Source organism: Protomyctophum bolini (genome assembly GCF_963924005.1).
Source record: "Protomyctophum bolini genome assembly, chromosome: 18".
NCBI lineage: Eukaryota > Metazoa > Chordata > Actinopteri > Myctophiformes > Myctophidae > Protomyctophum > Protomyctophum bolini.
Window position 1 is genome coordinate 3,456,262 of NC_137879.1, and position 18,896 is coordinate 3,475,157.

Sequence of the window (18,896 nt, forward strand, 5' to 3'; positions counted from 1 at the left end):
AAAAGAAAAGGGAAAACCCCGCCCAGTAGGGGCTAGGCTCCCCTCCCATATTTCTCGGAGATAGAGCTGAGGGTTGATTTCACCCAACACCGACGGAGGCCTGTGTTTATGGAAAACAGATATAAGAGAAAGAAAGAGATAAGAGTGCAATTTGCCATCTAAACCAGATGTTCCAAACCACCGGCACGCGGACCAGACAAGGAGCATTGTCGTGAGACATAATGCGACCAAACCAAGGCCTGGTGGAACTATTGAGAATAATGTGTGCATCATGTTGTCCTGTCTCTGCATGGTGATGCTGTTACACATCACTACCACAAGAGGGCAGAGTTGTTCCATGAAATCTGTGACCTCAAGTTCATATACAGTATATAGGCTAGTAGATAACAGTAGGCATTGTGCTGACATTTCATTACAGTAAAAACATATGCAGTAAAAACATATACAGTAAAAACTGTTGAATGTAACCAAATGTAATTTGGTTACATTTCATTTTACACCCTCAGAGATAAAGTCTGGTTGTTTTCTTTTGTTTTCTTTTGTTATTTTTCCCCCTTTACTGTTAGATTCTGAAATGCATTTTCAGGTGGTTTGCCAATTTCATCCAATCATGAGAAAGTACCTTCAGGATGGGAACCCCTTTTGGTGTTTTAAAGCATCATGTTATACTTTAGCTATTGAAAAATAGCAGATATACAACCTCATAGCGCTGCACTGAGTGCCGCGCTATGACCTTGTAGATCTGCTATTCTTTGAAAAATCTTGAAAATGTGATGCAAATCTTTGAATAATATATTCTTTCAGAGCGAAAGTTTTTTTTAACTCAAATCTTTGCTTCTGCTGGGGTCCCTAGCTGGAACTACATATTTTCAGATGTAGTTCGGCGGCCAATTGCATACAATTTTGGGGGTCCTTGACATGAAAATGTTTGAGAACCACTGATATAGAAACATAGGTTTTTCAGAAAACTGTAGAATCGTCTAAACCAGCTTCAGTTGTTCCCATGTTGTCTGCTCGTTGCTTTGTATCATCCTGTTAATCCTATATGTCCGAGTTCTCTACCCTGATTGGACGCTATTCGCATCCCGATGCTGAAAATGCATTTTCTCTGTTTATACTACACAGAGCTGGAGAGACATGTGGGGAAAGACCCTATAGCTGTCAGTCACTGAACAAACACCCTGTGATTACCATCGGCATATACAGAGCCATTTAACACTTATTTTAAACAAAACAAATGATGTGTGCGTGCGTGCGTGCGTGCGTGCGTGCGTGCGTGCGTGCGTGCGTGCGTGTGTGTGTGTGTGTGTGTGTGTGTGTGTGTGTGCGTGTGCGTGCGTGTGTGTGTGGTCATGTAGTGTGTGTGAGGGTGTGAATGGGACTCATTTAGCTGTCAGCAGGGAAACCAAATAGAAACAGCAGTGCTATAAAACTAAGTGCCATTGTCACCCAGCTCTGCAAACTAACACCACAACGATAAGAGCACACACGCATGCACACACACACACTGACACACGCAGGCGCGCACACGCACAGGCATACGCACATGCGCGTGCACACACAGTCTCTATTACTATGCTTGTGAGGACATCAACATTGTAGGACGGCATTGAAAATTGGCATTTCAGGGAGACTCGAGGAACTGGCACTGTGGCGTGCCAATTAATATTCACGATAAAGCTGCACCTCTCGTGGAAAATCGCTTAAATCGTGGGCTGGGCAACTTTGACGATGTAGAGGGCCACTATAGTTCCACACTCACTCCAGAGGGCCACTATAGTTCCACACTCACTCCAGAGGGCCACTATAGTTCCACACTCACTCCAGAGGGCCACTATAGTTCCACACTCACTCCAGAGGACCACTATAGTTCCACACTCACTCCAGAGGACCACTATAGTTCCACACTCACTCCAGAGGACCACTATAGTTCCACACTCACTCCAGAGGACCACTATAGTTCCACACTCACTCCAGAGGGCCACTATAGTTCCACACTCACTCCAGAGGGCCACTATAGTTCCACACTCACTCCAGAGGGCCACTATAGTTCCACACTCACTCCAGAGGGCCACTATAGTTCCACACTCACTCCAGAGGGCCACTGTAGTTCCACACTCACTCCAGAGGGCCACTGTAGTTCCACACTCACTCCAGAGGGCCACTGTAGTTCCACACTCACTCCAGAGGGCCACTATAGTTCCACACTCACTCCAGAGGGCCACTATAGTTCCACACTCACTCCAGAGAGCCACTATAGTTCCACACTCACTCCAGAGGGGCCACTGTAGTTCCACACTCACTCCAGAGGGCCACTATAGTTCCACACTCACTCCAGAGGACCACTATAGTTCCACACTCACTCCAGAGGGCCACTATAGTTCTACACTCACTCCAGAGGGCCACTATAGTTCCACACTCACTCCAGAGGACCACTATAGTTCCACACTCACTCCAGAGGACCACTATAGTTCCACACTCACTCCAGAGGGCCACTATAGTTCCACACTCACTCCAGAGGGCCACTATAGTTCCACACTCACTCCAGAGGGCCACTATAGTTCCACACTCACTCCAGAGGGCCACTATAGTTCCACACTCACTCCAGAGGGCCACTGTAGTTCCACACTCACTCCAGAGGGCCACTGTAGTTCCACACTCACTCCAGAGGGCCACTGTAGTTCCACACTCACTCCAGAGGGCCACTGTAGTTCCACACTCACTCCAGAGGGCCACTATAGTTCCACACTCACTCCAGAGGGCCACTATAGTTCCACACTCACTCCAGAGAGCCACTATAGTTCCACACTCACTCCAGAGGGGCCACTGTAGTTCCACACTCACTCCAGAGGGCCACTATAGTTCCACACTCACTCCAGAGGACCACTATAGTTCCACACTCACTCCAGAGGGCCACTATAGTTCTACACTCACTCCAGAGGGCCACTATAGTTCCACACTCACTCCAGAGGGCCACTATAGTTCCACACTCACTCCAGCGTGCGTGCGTGCGTGCGTGCGCCATCGGCATTGAGTTAACCTAGTATTCGTATGCAGTAAAAAAAAAAGAAAAAAAGAAACCTCCATTAACTGAATCATTGATTCTTCTAATCCATCCCGTGGTGCACGCTGCCTCCCCCCCCTCCCCCCCCCCCCCACGCTGCCCCCTCCCCACGCTGCCTGCTCCCCGCGGGCCCGTCTGACATTTAGACAACGCACAGCTTTTATCATCAGACAGCACGATAAATCAGCAGCGAGCGCCACACACACACACACACACACACACACACAACACTGACAGTCTCCCCACACGCACGCCACACACACAACACTGACGATATCTCCCCTCTCCATCAGGGACGTGCACACATATACATCAAAGGGGCCTTCAGCCCGTCTGTCTGTAAAACTCTCCAGAACACGGACGGACGCAGCGTTTATTTACTGCACGGTGAAAGAAATCCAAAATGCCACTCCTTTCCTTTCCTTTCCTTTCCTTTCCTTTCCTTTCCATGCCGGAAGGAAGGCAGCATTCAGGAGAATTGCTTTTTTTGTCTCTCTCATTAAGACAGATTATTGTTTTGTGTGCGTGCAACAAACGTCTTTTTCCCCCTTTATTTCACAAGATTTGTTCACCAATCTTGCAAACCGATTAATTAGGCTACCGTACCTCCACTATTTCCTGCCTATGTTATATTGCTTTATGAAATATTTCTCTCAATATTAGCTCACAATGCGTCGCATCGCATTGTGGGACTTGTTCCACAGAGACTAGTGCCAACACAGAAATACGATATAACAAAACAAAATAAAACGTTTTTTTTTTGGGTTGTTTTTTTAAATGTAAATGAATGCCCTACTTCGCATTTTGTAGCATCACACAAAATGTGCAAAAACATAGCAGACATACAAAACATGTGGCGGTGATTGCGACATGTTTTGAGCTATAGCAGATCTGCTATTTTTTTATTGGAATTCTGAAAAGTAACACTTTTGAGGTTTCCACCCCAATAGAAAAGAAAATGATGTCAAATAAGTGATTTACAATCTTGTTTTGCATGCTCCTCGTGTCTCTCTCCCTCTCTCTCTCTCTCTCTCTCTCTCTCTCTCTCTCTCTCTCTCGCTCTCTGGCCTTTGATTTCCTGTCTCTCTACAATGGTCTATCTGATTCTGAAATAAAACGTGAAATTGCCAAAATTGCCTCCAAAAAAAGCGACTCCAGTGAAACTGAATGGGAACTATTCAGTCCCGACTAACAGCCATGTCCATTCAACAACGTGCCCCTGGGCCAGGCTGCGGCACCGTGCAGTGTTGCCATGTTGTCCACTTATTAGAAGAGACTTTGGGCTTGTTTTTCTATCTATCTAATAGAAGAGTTACGACATTGAGGGGGCAGAAACCGAGCGCTCGAGCGCTGTTCTAATGCAGCCTGAACTGAGACGAGCTGGAGTTGGAAATGCATTGTTTTCAAAGAGGGCGGCGCAAATAAGCGCAATTTTAAGGCATGTTGTCATGTGCAACATGACAACATGACAACTGTTTTAAAGTATCGTACAGTAACAACTAAAGTCTCTGTAATGTTTATGTTGTACTATTACTACAAAACAATCTAAAATAAAGGGATTTAAGATCAGTAAAGCTGCAGGCTGTTGCCATGTGAGTCCAATGCATTTCTACCTACTTCCGGTCCAGGACTTGTCCCTGATTGTTGTCCCCATTCTCAATAGAAGTCTATGTAGGAGAGCCTCCATTGAAGTGAATGGAGTTTGTGTAACTCTGTCTATACTCTATGGCTCTGTTTCTTCTGTAAAGTCGCTTGAACATATTGGTGGTTTGTGGGTTGTGTTATTTTTTAGCTTGTTTGTAGTTGCTTATTTGGATTTTGGACTCCTAAATGGTGTTTAAACCAGTAGTCTTGTATGTCAAGGGACCCTCACATTAATATGTATTTGACCCACATCAGAAAATAAACATTTCTAAAGCATTCCCAATATAAAAAAAGATATCTACAAATGTGTGTGAGCTTGTACAACTGCAATTTGTGAGAATTTTTGAATAATATAACATAAAAAAGTTTGAAACATTTTCAATCATTTTTTATTTATTTAACATTAATCTTCTTTTAGGGGTCCCAGCTGGCACAGAACCTTTTCAGATAGGGGTCTGTGACCAAATATATAAAATTGGGGGTCCCTGAAACACGAAATAGTTTGACGACCACTGGGTCACTTCTAGGGATGCACAATATAATCATTACAGTGTGTCGAAATCGGCCATAAAAATGCCTTATAATAACGCTGATTATTTTCACCGATATTGATGACACAATAATAATGTCTTTGTACTCACAGAGCAGCCCGTCGGCCTGTCTCTGTCTCTTTCATTCTTTTTCTGCCATCTATACGGACATATTCGGACCCCCATATAGGCTATAGTATATAGGGTATGGCAGGTGCCAACTACGAACATGTTTGTAGACAACCGTATACTCCATATGAAGGCGGCAACCTTGGCATGGATGCACCCCTAATATAGTCGCTTCTTTTGGCCTTAATTTGTTTTCATATATATGCATAGACCTGGTCGCTTATAGCTCTCACAGAGTCTGGTATAACGCTGTGGTACTGCTTAGACAGAGAAGCAGCTGAACGCATCATGTGGACGACGGCTGCAGGCTGTTGACTGTGACGTCTGTACAGTAACAGTAGCGCAGCAGACAGTATACAGAGCAGACATCTGAACAGTGTGAGGTCTGTACAGTATGTGATGTGTGCAGCAGTACAGCCTAGAGAGCAGACATCTGTTTACTGTGGCATCTATAGAGCGTCGCAGGGAAATAATTCCCTATGCATTTTCCCCTCATAGACATTTCAAAAAGTATTTATTTATAAAGACCTTTTAAGCGTCGTATACGAAGCCAACTATAGAGTTGTGACAAATCATCGAAAATGTTTGTTTGTTGTCATGATTTCTCACAACTCGAGTTGGCTTTGTAGCTACGAGGCTTAAAAGGTCTTTAAATAAATCATTTTTGAACGGGCCCTGGTAGGGGGCGGGACTGCAACGCTCTCTACAGTACAGAACAGACATCTGACACTGTTTACAGTACAGGCTATACTGTACCTAGAGCCAGCATGCAGCACAGTATATGTAGACACAACAAGCTTCAGACAGACAGACAGGGGGGGGGGGTCAGGTCGGATGGTAACCGCAAGGTTGCCAGTTCGAACCCCGTGGGCTCAACCCCAGAGTTAGTGTGGAAGTGTCCTTGAGCAAGACTCTGAACCCATAATTGCTCCTGATGTGCAGGTTGGTGCCTTGCACGGTTTCCTCCTGAATGTGTGTGTGAATGAATGGGTGAATGTAATGCACAATCTATGTAAAGCGCCTTGGATAAAGGCGCTAGCTATATATAAATGCACCTTTTATACCAGTCTTTTCTTTACTGCAACAACAAGGTTTTGTTGTTTTTTGTCTGGCTTTTATAGTTTTACCTGCGAGGTACGGTTTGTTGTTGTTGTTGCGACCTGGGGGGGCCTTGCAGCAGGCCAGCCCCATGGCTGGCTGGCTGAGGGGAGCCTGCACTGCCCTGGCCCTGGCCCTGGGTCACCAGCAGCAGTGGCACTGCAGGGAGGGAAGACGCTCTGGACCGAAGCCTCGCCGTGGAGCTCAGAAACAGGGTTTCCGTGGAGCTCAGAAACAGGGTTTCCCAGCAGCAGCAGCAGAGACGTTAGTTCAAAGTGGGTCCGTTCGCAGGTAGCTCCTGCACCGTGAGACATGCTCGGTGTGTCCTGCAGGGGAACGGCCCATAGATCCCAAGTCCCGTTAGTCCCAACATGCACTGCTCCCGTGCTTGCGGTTAGGTTTAGGTTTGCTCCCGTGCTTGCGGTTAGGTTTAGGTCAGGGTTAGAGATAGGGATATAGTAATGACCAATGGGAGGTCGGACAAACGGGAGGTCGGACCAATGGCATGTTACCGTCATGCAGCAGCCCCCGTTTGTAAAAGGAAAAAACTACAAAAAGAAAAAGAAAAAACTAAAAACTAAAAAACCCATGGTAGAATAAGTCCTGCTTCTGTCCTGTCCTTCAGCTGGCTGTGTCCATACATCCATCCAAGAGGAGAAAGAACATCCTAGTTTCTATTATAGAGCTCCGAGACTTACTTTATTTATAGAGGCAACAATTGCAACGTTTCAGGCAAAAATCTCTATCTCTGTCTCTATCTCTGTCCATCCATTCATTCATTCTTTCATTCTCTCTCTGTTTTCCTCCTCCTCTACTAGCCCAGAAACAGTGCAGACAGAGCGGGTCCCTTTCTCTCTCTCTGGCCCTCCTGGGGAGACGCAAATCCCACAGGAGACTGCTCTCTCTCTCTCTCTCTCTCTCTCTCTCTCTCTCTCTCTCTCTCTCTCTCTCTCTCTCTCTCTCTCCCCCTGTCTGCCATCCCCTCTCTCTCTCTCTCTCTCTCTCTCTCTCCCTCTCTCTCTCTCTCTGTTGTGTGAGCAATTTGCTGGGAGATGGGGCTGGCTGTCTTCCCATCTTTTCAAACAAACTTGTGTGCAAACGCACATGCGTTCGCACGCACGCGCGCGCGCGCGCACACACACACACACACACACACACACACACACACACACACACACACACACACACACTTGCTCAAGGGCACTTCCGTAACCCTATTAGAACACACTCCTCTGTCTTTAGCAGGCAGAGGGGAACATAATGGGGGAGGTTGATTAAAGGCCTGTTGCACACTTTATACACAAGTTATCTTTTTTATTATTATCCCATTTTGGGCGGGAACCCCTTTCGGTGTTTTAAGGCATTACGTTATAATTTCGCTATTGAAAAATAGCAGAGCTAATAGCGAGCTTCTATAGGTCTGCTATTTTAGAAAAATCGTGAAAATGCGGCACAAATCTTTGAATATAATATATTCTTTCAGAGCCAACGTTTTCAACTCAAATCTTTGCTTCTGAGGGGTTCCTGGAATGACATATTTTCAGATGGGGGGGTCTCGGAAGCCAATTAATTACATTATAATTTTTGGGGTCCTTGACATGAAATATTGAGCACCACTGACATAGAAACATGAGGTATTTCAGTAAACTGTCAGGATTTAGACTTAGACTTATTTTTTTATTTTAACGTCCGGCCTAAATGTGTTATTATTCAAAATGTTCCTCGGGCAGCGGCCGGCCTATAATCCGGTTATATGTATAAATAGGAACGCGTGATGTGAGCTGCATGGGCATGACCAAAGTATTAGGAATCAGCCCTTCGCTATAAAACCCCACCCCAAAAAGCCATTGTCCAATAATGTCCAATCCAAATTAGTTTAGCAACTGTTGCTATGCAGGTCAAGCTTTCGTCACCTACATATAGCTGTCAGTGTTATTTTGCATGGCTGTGCTGTGGAACACATACACGGCTTAACGTTGGGGAAGTTAAACGACTGACCCACCCATGGTGAAGGCAATTATCATCATCATATCATCATCATCATATTATTATTATAATTATAATTATAATTAACTCAATGTCTGAATGAATGAATGTCAGTGTCAGAAACACTGCCGTAGCTCCTCACTGCCTGCAACAATCGCTCCCACTTTTCACACAAGCATTGACCATAACAATATGGAGGTCTTAACGAAGCCCTTTTTTCCAATTTAACAAAGTATAACAAATTTATTAGTGAATTAAATATTCCCATCCACTTACAGGGGAAAATGCGAAAACTCACATCAAGTATTTTTCTCTCAGAAACCGTCTGAGCTGCAGTTACAACACTTGGAGGGGAGGTTCATAATCATTTTTTAAATTAATGCAATGAATAATTACATCAGTCGGCCTCATGGTGGCGCTATAACAGCCCGCTTTACATTTCGCCTTATAACTCCTGAACCGTAGGTCGTAAAATCTCAATTTAAATCTAAATTCCTTTGGTCATGACGCATCTCCCCATATAGGCCACGCCCATTTGCATCAGGATAGACTTTCCGCCATTTTTAATTTTCTTCAAAACACACTTTTTGCTCTTCCATCTACAGCTTTTGTGCAAATCTCACAAAAATCGGTACACATGATCTCTGGACCTATCCGAAGAAATCGCCACAGCCAGAATTGTCATAGTCCATATCGTTCCCCAATTGCATTCCCAAGTCGTTTGTGGTTTAATCAACGGAGAGCAATTCCAATTTCAGCCATAGGGGGCGCCGCAAATGTGGAAATGTTGCAAAAACATGCTTTTGTGGAGATAAAGCGTGCGCTCCGGCGGAAACAGCTGATCTACAAGCTCACATCATCACAGGTTGCAAAAGAAAGAGTTTTTCTCAAGCCAGAGCTCAGAATTGTGCACATTTTGGACGCAAATGCACCTACAATTTGATCTGTTGCGACTCACTAAATACAGTTGAGTATCTGTGCGACTTGGCCATAGTTTCTGCATGTCAAACTGGGGGACCTTCATACTTTTCAAATGGGGGTCTGTGGGCTAATAAGTGTAAATGTTGCGGTCCTTGCCATGGACATTATTTCCCTACTATGCATTTGTAAGAATACTTTCATGTTATAGTGCTGTTTTTATTCATTAAAAAAGTTAAAATGAAGTTAAAAATATTTATGGGGGGGGGGGGGGGATATACTAGTAATACTAATTACAGTAGTCTTACCGTGCAACACGAAAACTCCTGTCGGCTGGTCCTTCAAAGTTGATTTCTCTCTCTGTCATTTCATCGTAGTTCTAGTTAATTTAAATAATGCCATGCACATTATTTTGTCCAGTGCACATCCTACTGCAGGCCTGGTTGACTAGATTCAGAAGACATGTGTCCAGTGCATACATAGCCATACTGTACTGATGCATAGCCCATCTCTCCATACGGGAGATGGGCTCAGATGGTTATATGGAGGCCAATGCACGCACGCGCACGCGCACACGCACACTTGTAACGTAGCCTATTTGATTGGTATTGCTGCCTCTCATTCACATGGGTTCACAGAGTGCTGCAGATTGACCCAAAGCATGAAATCAATCACAAAAGGTTAAAAACAGGGTTAAAAAGTGTCAAGCACAAAAAAGGACCACACAAACGCGCGTGCACACGCAAGCACGCATACGCACCACGGCGCTGGTGTGTCAAGGAGACCTAGAATTATATTAAATTGGCCACACGGACCCCAATCTCAAATCATGTTGTTCCTTCCAGCATCGGGCCCCCATTATTACCATGTGTAGAAAACTACAGACTACATTCTGCTGTCAAAATCAACACTGGTCGTCCCTCCCTCCATGGCTCTACCCGGTACTGTAAATCTCTCCAAATGGAACTCCATTCATGCATGATGAACAACATATCAATCTGTGGGAGGGGAGGGGAGGGGGGGGGGGGTGGAGGGGGACCGAGACATGAAATTGTCAGAGAACTGCTCGCGTAGACACAAGCTGTCTGTCTGTCTGTCTGTCTGGATGGATGGCAGTATAGGATTATTTATGTTGTCCTGTTTCAATCCGATAAGGACAATATTGGTATTGCAGTTTCTTTCTAGAAAACGTTATTATGTGCAGAGAGAAGATTCCTCTCCCCTCATGCCCTCCCACAAATCATCCTTAACCCCCCGCCACCACGCACACACACACACACACACACACACACACACACACACACACACACACACACACACACACACACACACACACACACACACACACACACACACACACACACACACACACAGGTCCCTGCCTGCCGTATATACAGACTAACTGACGGCCAGGCCTGCAGACCAGAGAGAGCTTTAGTGTGAGAGCGTGGTTCAGGTTCACACTCCTCCGTGATGTTGACTCTCCATCAATAAAACACACAGAGAGGCTTACTGGGGGGGGGGGGGGGGGGGAGGGGGTTAGCCGATAGACAGACCCCCCTCCCCTCCCTCCCTCCCCTCCCCTCCCTCCCTCCCCTTCCCTCCCTCCCCTCCCCTCCCCCGGGTGACTGACACAGAACAGACCTGCCGCTAAAAGGAATGTTGGTCTGTGCAGGGATTCAAGCCAGCTATATAGTGTTTGATTTTGACAGCAAATTTAGATTAGATTTTTAGTCATTTAGTTCTTTTGGTTTTGAATATAGTCTCCATTTAGTTTTTGTCACATTTTAGTCACCTGGAATGTTTTGGCTCGTTTTAGTCTCCTATAGTGTTTTGCTTTAGGCGACTAAAATGTATAGCACACACATACACATGCACACATATATACACACACGCACACACATGGGCACGCGCACGTACGCACGCATCCATGCACACGCACAGCAGACTCCATGTACGCGTTTGATCAGCTGTCGCTGGTGATGAACTTAATGAATGTATGATGTCTTCTGCAGAATGTCACAAGATAAAATGAACTCTCTCTCTGTCTATCTCTCTCTCTCTCTGTCTCTCTCTCTCTCTGTCTCTCTCTCTCTGTCTCTCTCTCTCTCTGTCTGTCTCTCTATCTCTCTCTCTTTCTCTGTCTCTCTGTCTATCTCTCTCTCTGTCTATCTCTCTCTCTCTGTCTCTCTATGTCTATCTCTCTCTGTCTCTGTCTCTCTCTCTCTCTCTCTCTCTCTCTCTGTCTCTCTCTCTCTCTGTCTCTCTCTCTCTGTCTTTCTCTCTCTCTATCTCTCTCTCTTTCTCTGTCTCTCTGTCTATCTCTCTCTCTGTCTATCTCTCTCTCTCTGTCTCTCTATGTCTATCTCTCTCTGTCTCTGTCTCTCTCTCTCTCTCTCTCTCTCTCTCTCTGTGTGTCTCTCTATCTCTCTCTGCCTCTCCCACTCCCCCCCACAATCAGAGAGGAGAGAGAGAGAGAGAGAGAGAGAGAGAGAGAGAGAGAGAGAGAGAGAGAGAGAGAGAGAGCCCGGGGGGCTAACGGCTGCACAGACAGTCCCTCGACTCAAACATTACAGGTTGAACCCAAATCAATAAGCAATAGCCCACTGGGTTCTAAGCAAGCCCTGGGGTACTGTGCGTGCGTGCGTGCGTGCGTGCGTGCGTGCGTGTGGACACACACAGCCTGTCAGCCGTGACAGCCTCATAAAGGTTGATCTACAGCTAGAGGTCTTCAGATGATGGAGAGGCCTCCATGATTCTCTCATCTCCTGTCTTTCTTTTCATATTTTCATCTGGGCAGCCTGGAGTCCTTCTCCTTCTCTTCTGAACGCATTTTCTGCTTGACTTACAGCAGTTTGGGGTGGGGGGGGGGGGGGGGGAGATTTACAGCCTCTGGATGATGGTGACCTTAAATGACACAGAATGGGCTTCGGGACGGGATCCCATCTCACAGAGAGACAGGCTCCTCTAACAGCTCTGTTACTGTTAGGGATGATGAAGTGGATTGTGCTTTTTCAAGCAGAAACCCCTCTATTGTCTTAAAGCTATAGGCTCTACCCCAAACCCAGTACAGTAACTATAGGCTACCCCAAACCCAGTACAGTAACTCCAAGTACAAAAGTGACAGTGGGGCAGCGGTGGCCGAACGGTTTGCGGAGCGGTCTTGATATCAGAAGGTCGCTATAGTTCGTATCCCCGGACCGGCACGTTAAAATTACCACCGTTGAAGTGCCCTTTATGGACAAGGCATTGAACCCCTACCATGAAATGTTCTATGAGCAGGCCTGGCTGTAAACAAGCTTAGTCCAGTTACCCTGGGTAAACATAGTACCTTTGCTTTCCTTTCTTACAGAGCAACTTGTAGTCAAGTAATATTTGACCAGGAGAGTCTCTACACTGTGACTGCATGGGGTTGAGGACTTGGTCAACAGCGCCCCCTACTGCTGGACACCCAGAAGGACAACTACAGTAGATGTGAGTAATGATTCCAGTGCATTCCAATCAGCTCTGATCCAATCAGGAGCAAATATGTCTGTAAACCACTGATAGGTCCAGCTCTCAGCACGTCCAGTCAGACATATGAGGAAAGGCATATGAGGAAATATGAGGGTGAGGGTTTCCCTCACCCTCTACTCCATTAGGTCTACATATGAAGTATGATTTGTTTTGTTACTTGTCACTTTGTAGATTTTGATTAGTTAGAAATCACACTGACTTTAGTTCAGCCCTACATATTCCAGACATTTGAAAATAGCAGATCTACAAGCTCACAATGCGACACAATGCTGAAATGGGACATTCTGCACAATACTAACAGAGTAGTTTATACATTGCAGTATTGATACTTGTACGTAAGTAAATTAGATGGGAGTACTTTTCCCACTACTGGGCGAGAGGCCCCTCAGCAGCGCTCTCAGTCCACCCACTGAGAGGAAATAAGGCACAGCGTAATCAATAAATAAAAACTAGACTAACATGTTCTTTTTTTTGCATTTGTCCCACTTCCTTCCTGGACTACATGTTGTCTCTGTAAGACTATAAGGTCTGTTGTTTTAGAGAGGTCTGGAAGCGAAGACACATACAGTACGACAGACTCCATGTTGTCTCTGTAAGACTATAAGGTCTGTTGTTTTAGAGAGGTCTGGAAGCGAAGACACATACAGTACGACAGACTCCATATACAGTCTGTTGTTTTAGAGAGGTCTGGAAGCGAAGACACATACAGTACGACAGACTCCATATACAGTATGTTGTTTTAGAGAGGTCTGGAAGCGAAGACACATACAGTACGACAGACTATAAGGTCTGTTGTTTTAGAGAGGTCTGGAAGCGAAGACACATACAGTACGACAGACTCCATGTTGTCTCTGTAAGACTATAAGGTCTGTTGTTTTAGAGAGGTCTGGAAGCGAACACACATACAGTACGACAGACTCCATATACAGTCTGTTGTTTTAGAGAGGTCTGGAAGCGAAGACACGTACAGTACGACAGACTCCATATACAGTCTGTTGTTTTAGAGAGGTCTGGAAGTGAAGACACATACAGTACGACAGACTCCATATACAGTCTGTTGTTTTAGAGAGGTCTGGAAGCGAAGACACATACAGTACGACAGACTCCATATACAGTCTGTTGCTTTAGGGAGGTCTGGAAGCGAAGACACATACAGTACGACAGACTCCATATACAGTCTGTTGCTTTAGGGAGGTCTGGAAGCGAAGACACATACAGTACGACAGACTCCATATACAGTCTGTTGTTTTAGAGAGGTCTGGAAGTGAAGACACATACAGTACGACAGACTCCATATACAGTCTGTTGTTTTAGAGAGGTCTGGAAGCGAAGACACATACAGTACGACAGACTCCATATACAGTCTGTTGTTTTAGAGAGGTCTGGAAGTGAAGACACATACAGTACGACAGACTCCATATACAGTCTGTTGTTTTAGAGAGGTCTGGAAGCGAAGACACATACAGTACGACAGACTCCATATACAGTCTGTTGTTTTAGAGAGGTCTGGAAGTGAAGACACATACAGTACGACAGACTCCATATACAGTCTGTTGTTTTAGAGAGGTCTGGAAGTGAAGACACGTACAGTACGACAGACTCCATATACAGTCTGTTGTTTTAGAGAGGTCTGGAAGTGAAGACACATACAGTACGACAGACTCCATATACAGTCTGTTGTTTTAGAGAGGTCTGGAAGTGAAGACACATACAGTACGACAGACTCCATATACAGTCTGTTGTTTTAGAGAGGTCTGGAAGCGAAGACACATACAGTACGACAGACTCCATATACAGTCTGTTGTTTTAGAGAGGTCTGGAAGTGAAGACACATACAGTACGACAGACTCCATGTTGTCTCTGTAAGACTATAAGGTCTGTTGTTTTAGAGAGGTCTGGAAGCGAAGACACATACAGTACGACAGACTCCATATACAGTCTGTTGTTTTAGAGAGGTCTGGAAGTGAAGACACATACAGTACGACAGACTCCATATACAGTCTGTTGTTTTAGAGAGGTCTGGAAGTGAAGACACATACAGTACGACAGACTCCATGTTGTCTCTGTAAGACTATAAGGTCTGTTGTTTTAGAGAGGTCTGGAAGTGAAGACACATACAGTACGACAGACTCCATGTTGTCTCTGTAAGACTATAAGGTCTGTTGTTTTAGAGAGGTCTGGAAGCGAACACACATACAGTACGACAGACTCCATATACAGTCTGTTGTTTTAGAGAGGTCTGGAAGCGAAGACACATACAGTACGACAGACTCCATATACAGTCTGTTGTTTTAGAGAGGTCTGGAAGCGAACACACATACAGTACGACAGACTCCATATACAGTCTGTTGTTTTAGAGAGGTCTGGAAGCGAACACACATACAGTACGACAGACTCCATATACAGTATGTTGTTTTAGAGAGGTCTGGAAGCGAACACACATACAGTACGACAGACTCCATATACAGTCTGTTGTTTTAGAGAGGTCTGGAAGCGAACACACATACAGTACGACAGACTCCATATACAGTCTGTTGTTTTAGAGAGGTCTGGAAGCGAACACACATACAGTACGACAGACTCCATATACAGTCTGTTGTTTTAGAGAGGTCTGGAAGCGAACACACATACAGTACGACAGACTCCATATACAGTATGTTGTTTTAGAGAGGTCTGGAAGCGAACACACATACAGTACGACAGACTATAAGGTCTGTTGTTTTAGAGAGGTCTGGAAGTGAAGACACATACAGTACGACAGACTCCATATACAGTCTGTTGTTTTAGAGAGGTCTGGAAGCGAACACACATACAGTACGACAGACTCCATATACAGTATGTTGTTTTAGAGAGGTCTGGAAGCGAACACACATACAGTACGACAGACTATAAGGTCTGTTGTTTTAGAGAGGTCTGGAAGTGAAGACACATACAGTACGACAGACTCCATATACAGTATGTTGTTTTAGAGAGGTCTGGAAGCGAACACACATACAGTACGACAGACTCCATATACAGTATGTTGTTTTAGGGAGGTCTGGAAGCGAACACACATACAGTACGACAGACTATAAGGTCTGTTGTTTTAGAGAGGTCTGGAAGCGAACACACATACAGTACGACAGACTCCATATACAGTCTGTTGTTTTAGGGAGGTCTGGAAGCGAACACACATACAGTACGACAGACTCCATATACAGTATGTTGTTTTAGGGAGGTCTGGAAGCGAAGACACATACAGTACGACAGACTCCATATACAGTATGTTGTTTTAGAGAGGTCTGGAAGCGAACACACATACAGTACGACAGACTCCATATACAGTCTGTTGTTTTAGAGAGGTCTGGAAGCGAACACACATACAGTACGACAGACTCCATATACAGTATGTTGTTTTAGGGAGGTCCGGAAGCGAACACACATACAGTACGACAGACACATACAGTACGACAGACTCCAGTATGTTGAAGACACATACAGTACGACAGACTCCATATACAGTCTGTTGTTTTAGAGAGGTCTGGAAGCGAACACACATACAGTACGACAGACTCCATATACAGTATGTTGTTTTAGAGAGGTCTGGAAGCGAACACACATACAGTACGACAGACTATAAGGTCTGTTGTTTTAGAGAGGTCTGGAAGTGAAGACACATACAGTACGACAGACTCCATATACAGTATGTTGTTTTAGAGAGGTCTGGAAGCGAACACACATACAGTACGACAGACTCCATATACAGTCTGTTGTTTTAGAGAGGTCTGGAAGTGAAGACACATACAGTACGACAGACTCCATATACAGTATGTTGTTTTAGAGAGGTCTGGAAGCGAACACACATACAGTACGACAGACTATAAGGTCTGTTGTTTTAGAGAGGTCTGGAAGTGAAGACACATACAGTACGACAGACTCCATATACAGTATGTTGTTTTAGAGAGGTCTGGAAGCGAACACACATACAGTACGACAGACTCCATATACAGTATGTTGTTTTAGGGAGGTCTGGAAGCGAACACACATACAGTACGACAGACACATACAGTACGACAGACTCCAGTATGTTGAAGACACATACAGTACGACAGACTCCATATACAGTACGACAGACTCCATATACAGTATGTTGCTTTGATCGGAGGTCCTGGAAAGTATCTGCATGAGCAGTAAGACTCCAAGTTGTGCATGCACAAACGGCCCAGCAGATGGCGTGAGTGAGGCCACTGAAAGGAATCCCTCCTTTCAGCTTGTCATAATCTCACATCATATGCATGTGCTCCATGTGATTGATCATATTATTGCATGATCAATGGCACCTGCTGGGCCATTTGTGTGTATGTACAACTTGGGGTCTTACTGCGAAGGCATGCTTTTGAGAACCTGCGATCAAAGCGAGTCCAATTATGTGTCTTCGCTTCCAGACCCAAAAAAAAAGACGTTGCGTAAAAGACAGCCCTCCTCCTCTCCACAAGGTGGGGCAGTGCACCAAAGCATTGTGGTCATTGTAGTCAATCCAGTCAAACCCCAGTCAAACACACAGACTTCACTATTTCTCTGGCCATATGGTGAAAATTTCAAACTGTGCTCTACTGTTGATCTATACTACAAATACTGCTAACATTGAGTGAGCGCAGTTTCTTCCAGTTCTGGTCTCCTGGCATTTATGTCTTTAAGGGCCTTTCAAACGTGAACGTGATTTTCAACGAGACCTGCGCGCTTTTGCACGGAGAAGTCGCTGCAGTGCGACAACGCGAGCGTAAATTGACGTGAGCGTGCAGGTCCTGTGAATGTGTTGCGCACATGCTCGTTTCGTGCACACTCACCAGACCTGGATTCTGTTTAGCTTATTTTTAGGGCCGGGACTAATTGCGATTAATTTAGATTAATTAACTACAGATAAATTAATCGCACCTTTTTTTTCACCGCGGAACGTTTCTCACTGGGCGCTTTTCTATAGTACTGAAAACTGGAAATAATAAAAAGTCACCCCATTTTGTGTTGCCTAGAACTGGAGGTCTGACAAAAAACAGTAACAATATGAAGTAAGTACAGCTTTGTGATGTCACTGAGATGTACTTGTTACTGTTACTACATTTTTTTCAGACCTCCAGTTCTAGGCAACACAGAATGGGGTGACTTTTTATTATTATTTCCACAACAGGTATATTAATGACAGTAAAATGTTGAAAATGAGTGGTATCCTGTAGTCACTATTCATTGATTCACTGGGATACCAAAAACCATTTGAAAAAAAAGGTTTCTCGCATGTTTCAGGTTGAATATTGATATGCGATTAATCTAGATTAATTAACTACAAAGCCTCTAATTAATTAGATTAATTTTTTTAATCGAGTCCCAGCTCTACTTCTTTTTCTTTTTCACGCTTGCGTTGTTGCGCCCCTCTTGAGCAGACATGTCGTTGATCCAGGCGCGTGCGTTCCTCGCATCCCGTTTGAAAGCCCCCTTTAAACGTAAACGTTACTGTAAATCAAGCAACAACGCAGACGGCTCACCTGGTACGATCTCAAACAGGTGTCTTCCTGGTTCGTCTGGATTGGCTGTGAGCTCGTTGACCTGGCAGCCCTGCAGAGGTATACAGCCCTGAGAAGACACACACACACACACACACACACACACACACACACACACACACACACACAACCATGATGTTGAATTATTTCATTCATGTCCGTGTTGATTTCGTTGACTAAACCTATGAGGAAAAATGTCCGTCGACTAACCCTTTTTTCACTGACAAAAAAAGTGAAATAAAAAAGAAATAAAAACGAAGTTGTGGTGACTAAAACTGAGACTAAAATAATACATTGACAATTTTGTCAACAAATAAAAACTATAGACTAAAACGTTAGAGGGACAATTAAGTGGAGGAGAGATCCAGACAGACAGAGGCGTGGGTCACATGCAGGGAGGGACAAGCTGCTGCCAGCATTAGTCGCCATGGTAACAAATGGTAAAACAGTTGAAGGGTGGGGGTGAGGGGGGGTGAG

At 44.8% G+C, this 18,896-nt stretch overlaps 1 protein-coding gene across 1 annotated transcript in view; it reads right to left on the reverse strand.

Annotated features, from left to right (window-relative positions):
* arhgap22b (Rho GTPase activating protein 22b) overlaps positions 1-18,896 on the reverse strand; it is a gene marked incomplete at both ends in the record, with an annotated part of 75,944 nt that overhangs the window by 24,402 nt on the left and 32,646 nt on the right. The window contains one exon of the mRNA XM_080789296.1: positions 18,402-18,489. Within this exon, the coding sequence (XP_080645422.1) occupies positions 18,402-18,489 (88 nt within the window). The remainder of the gene's footprint in view (positions 1-18,401; positions 18,490-18,896) is intronic.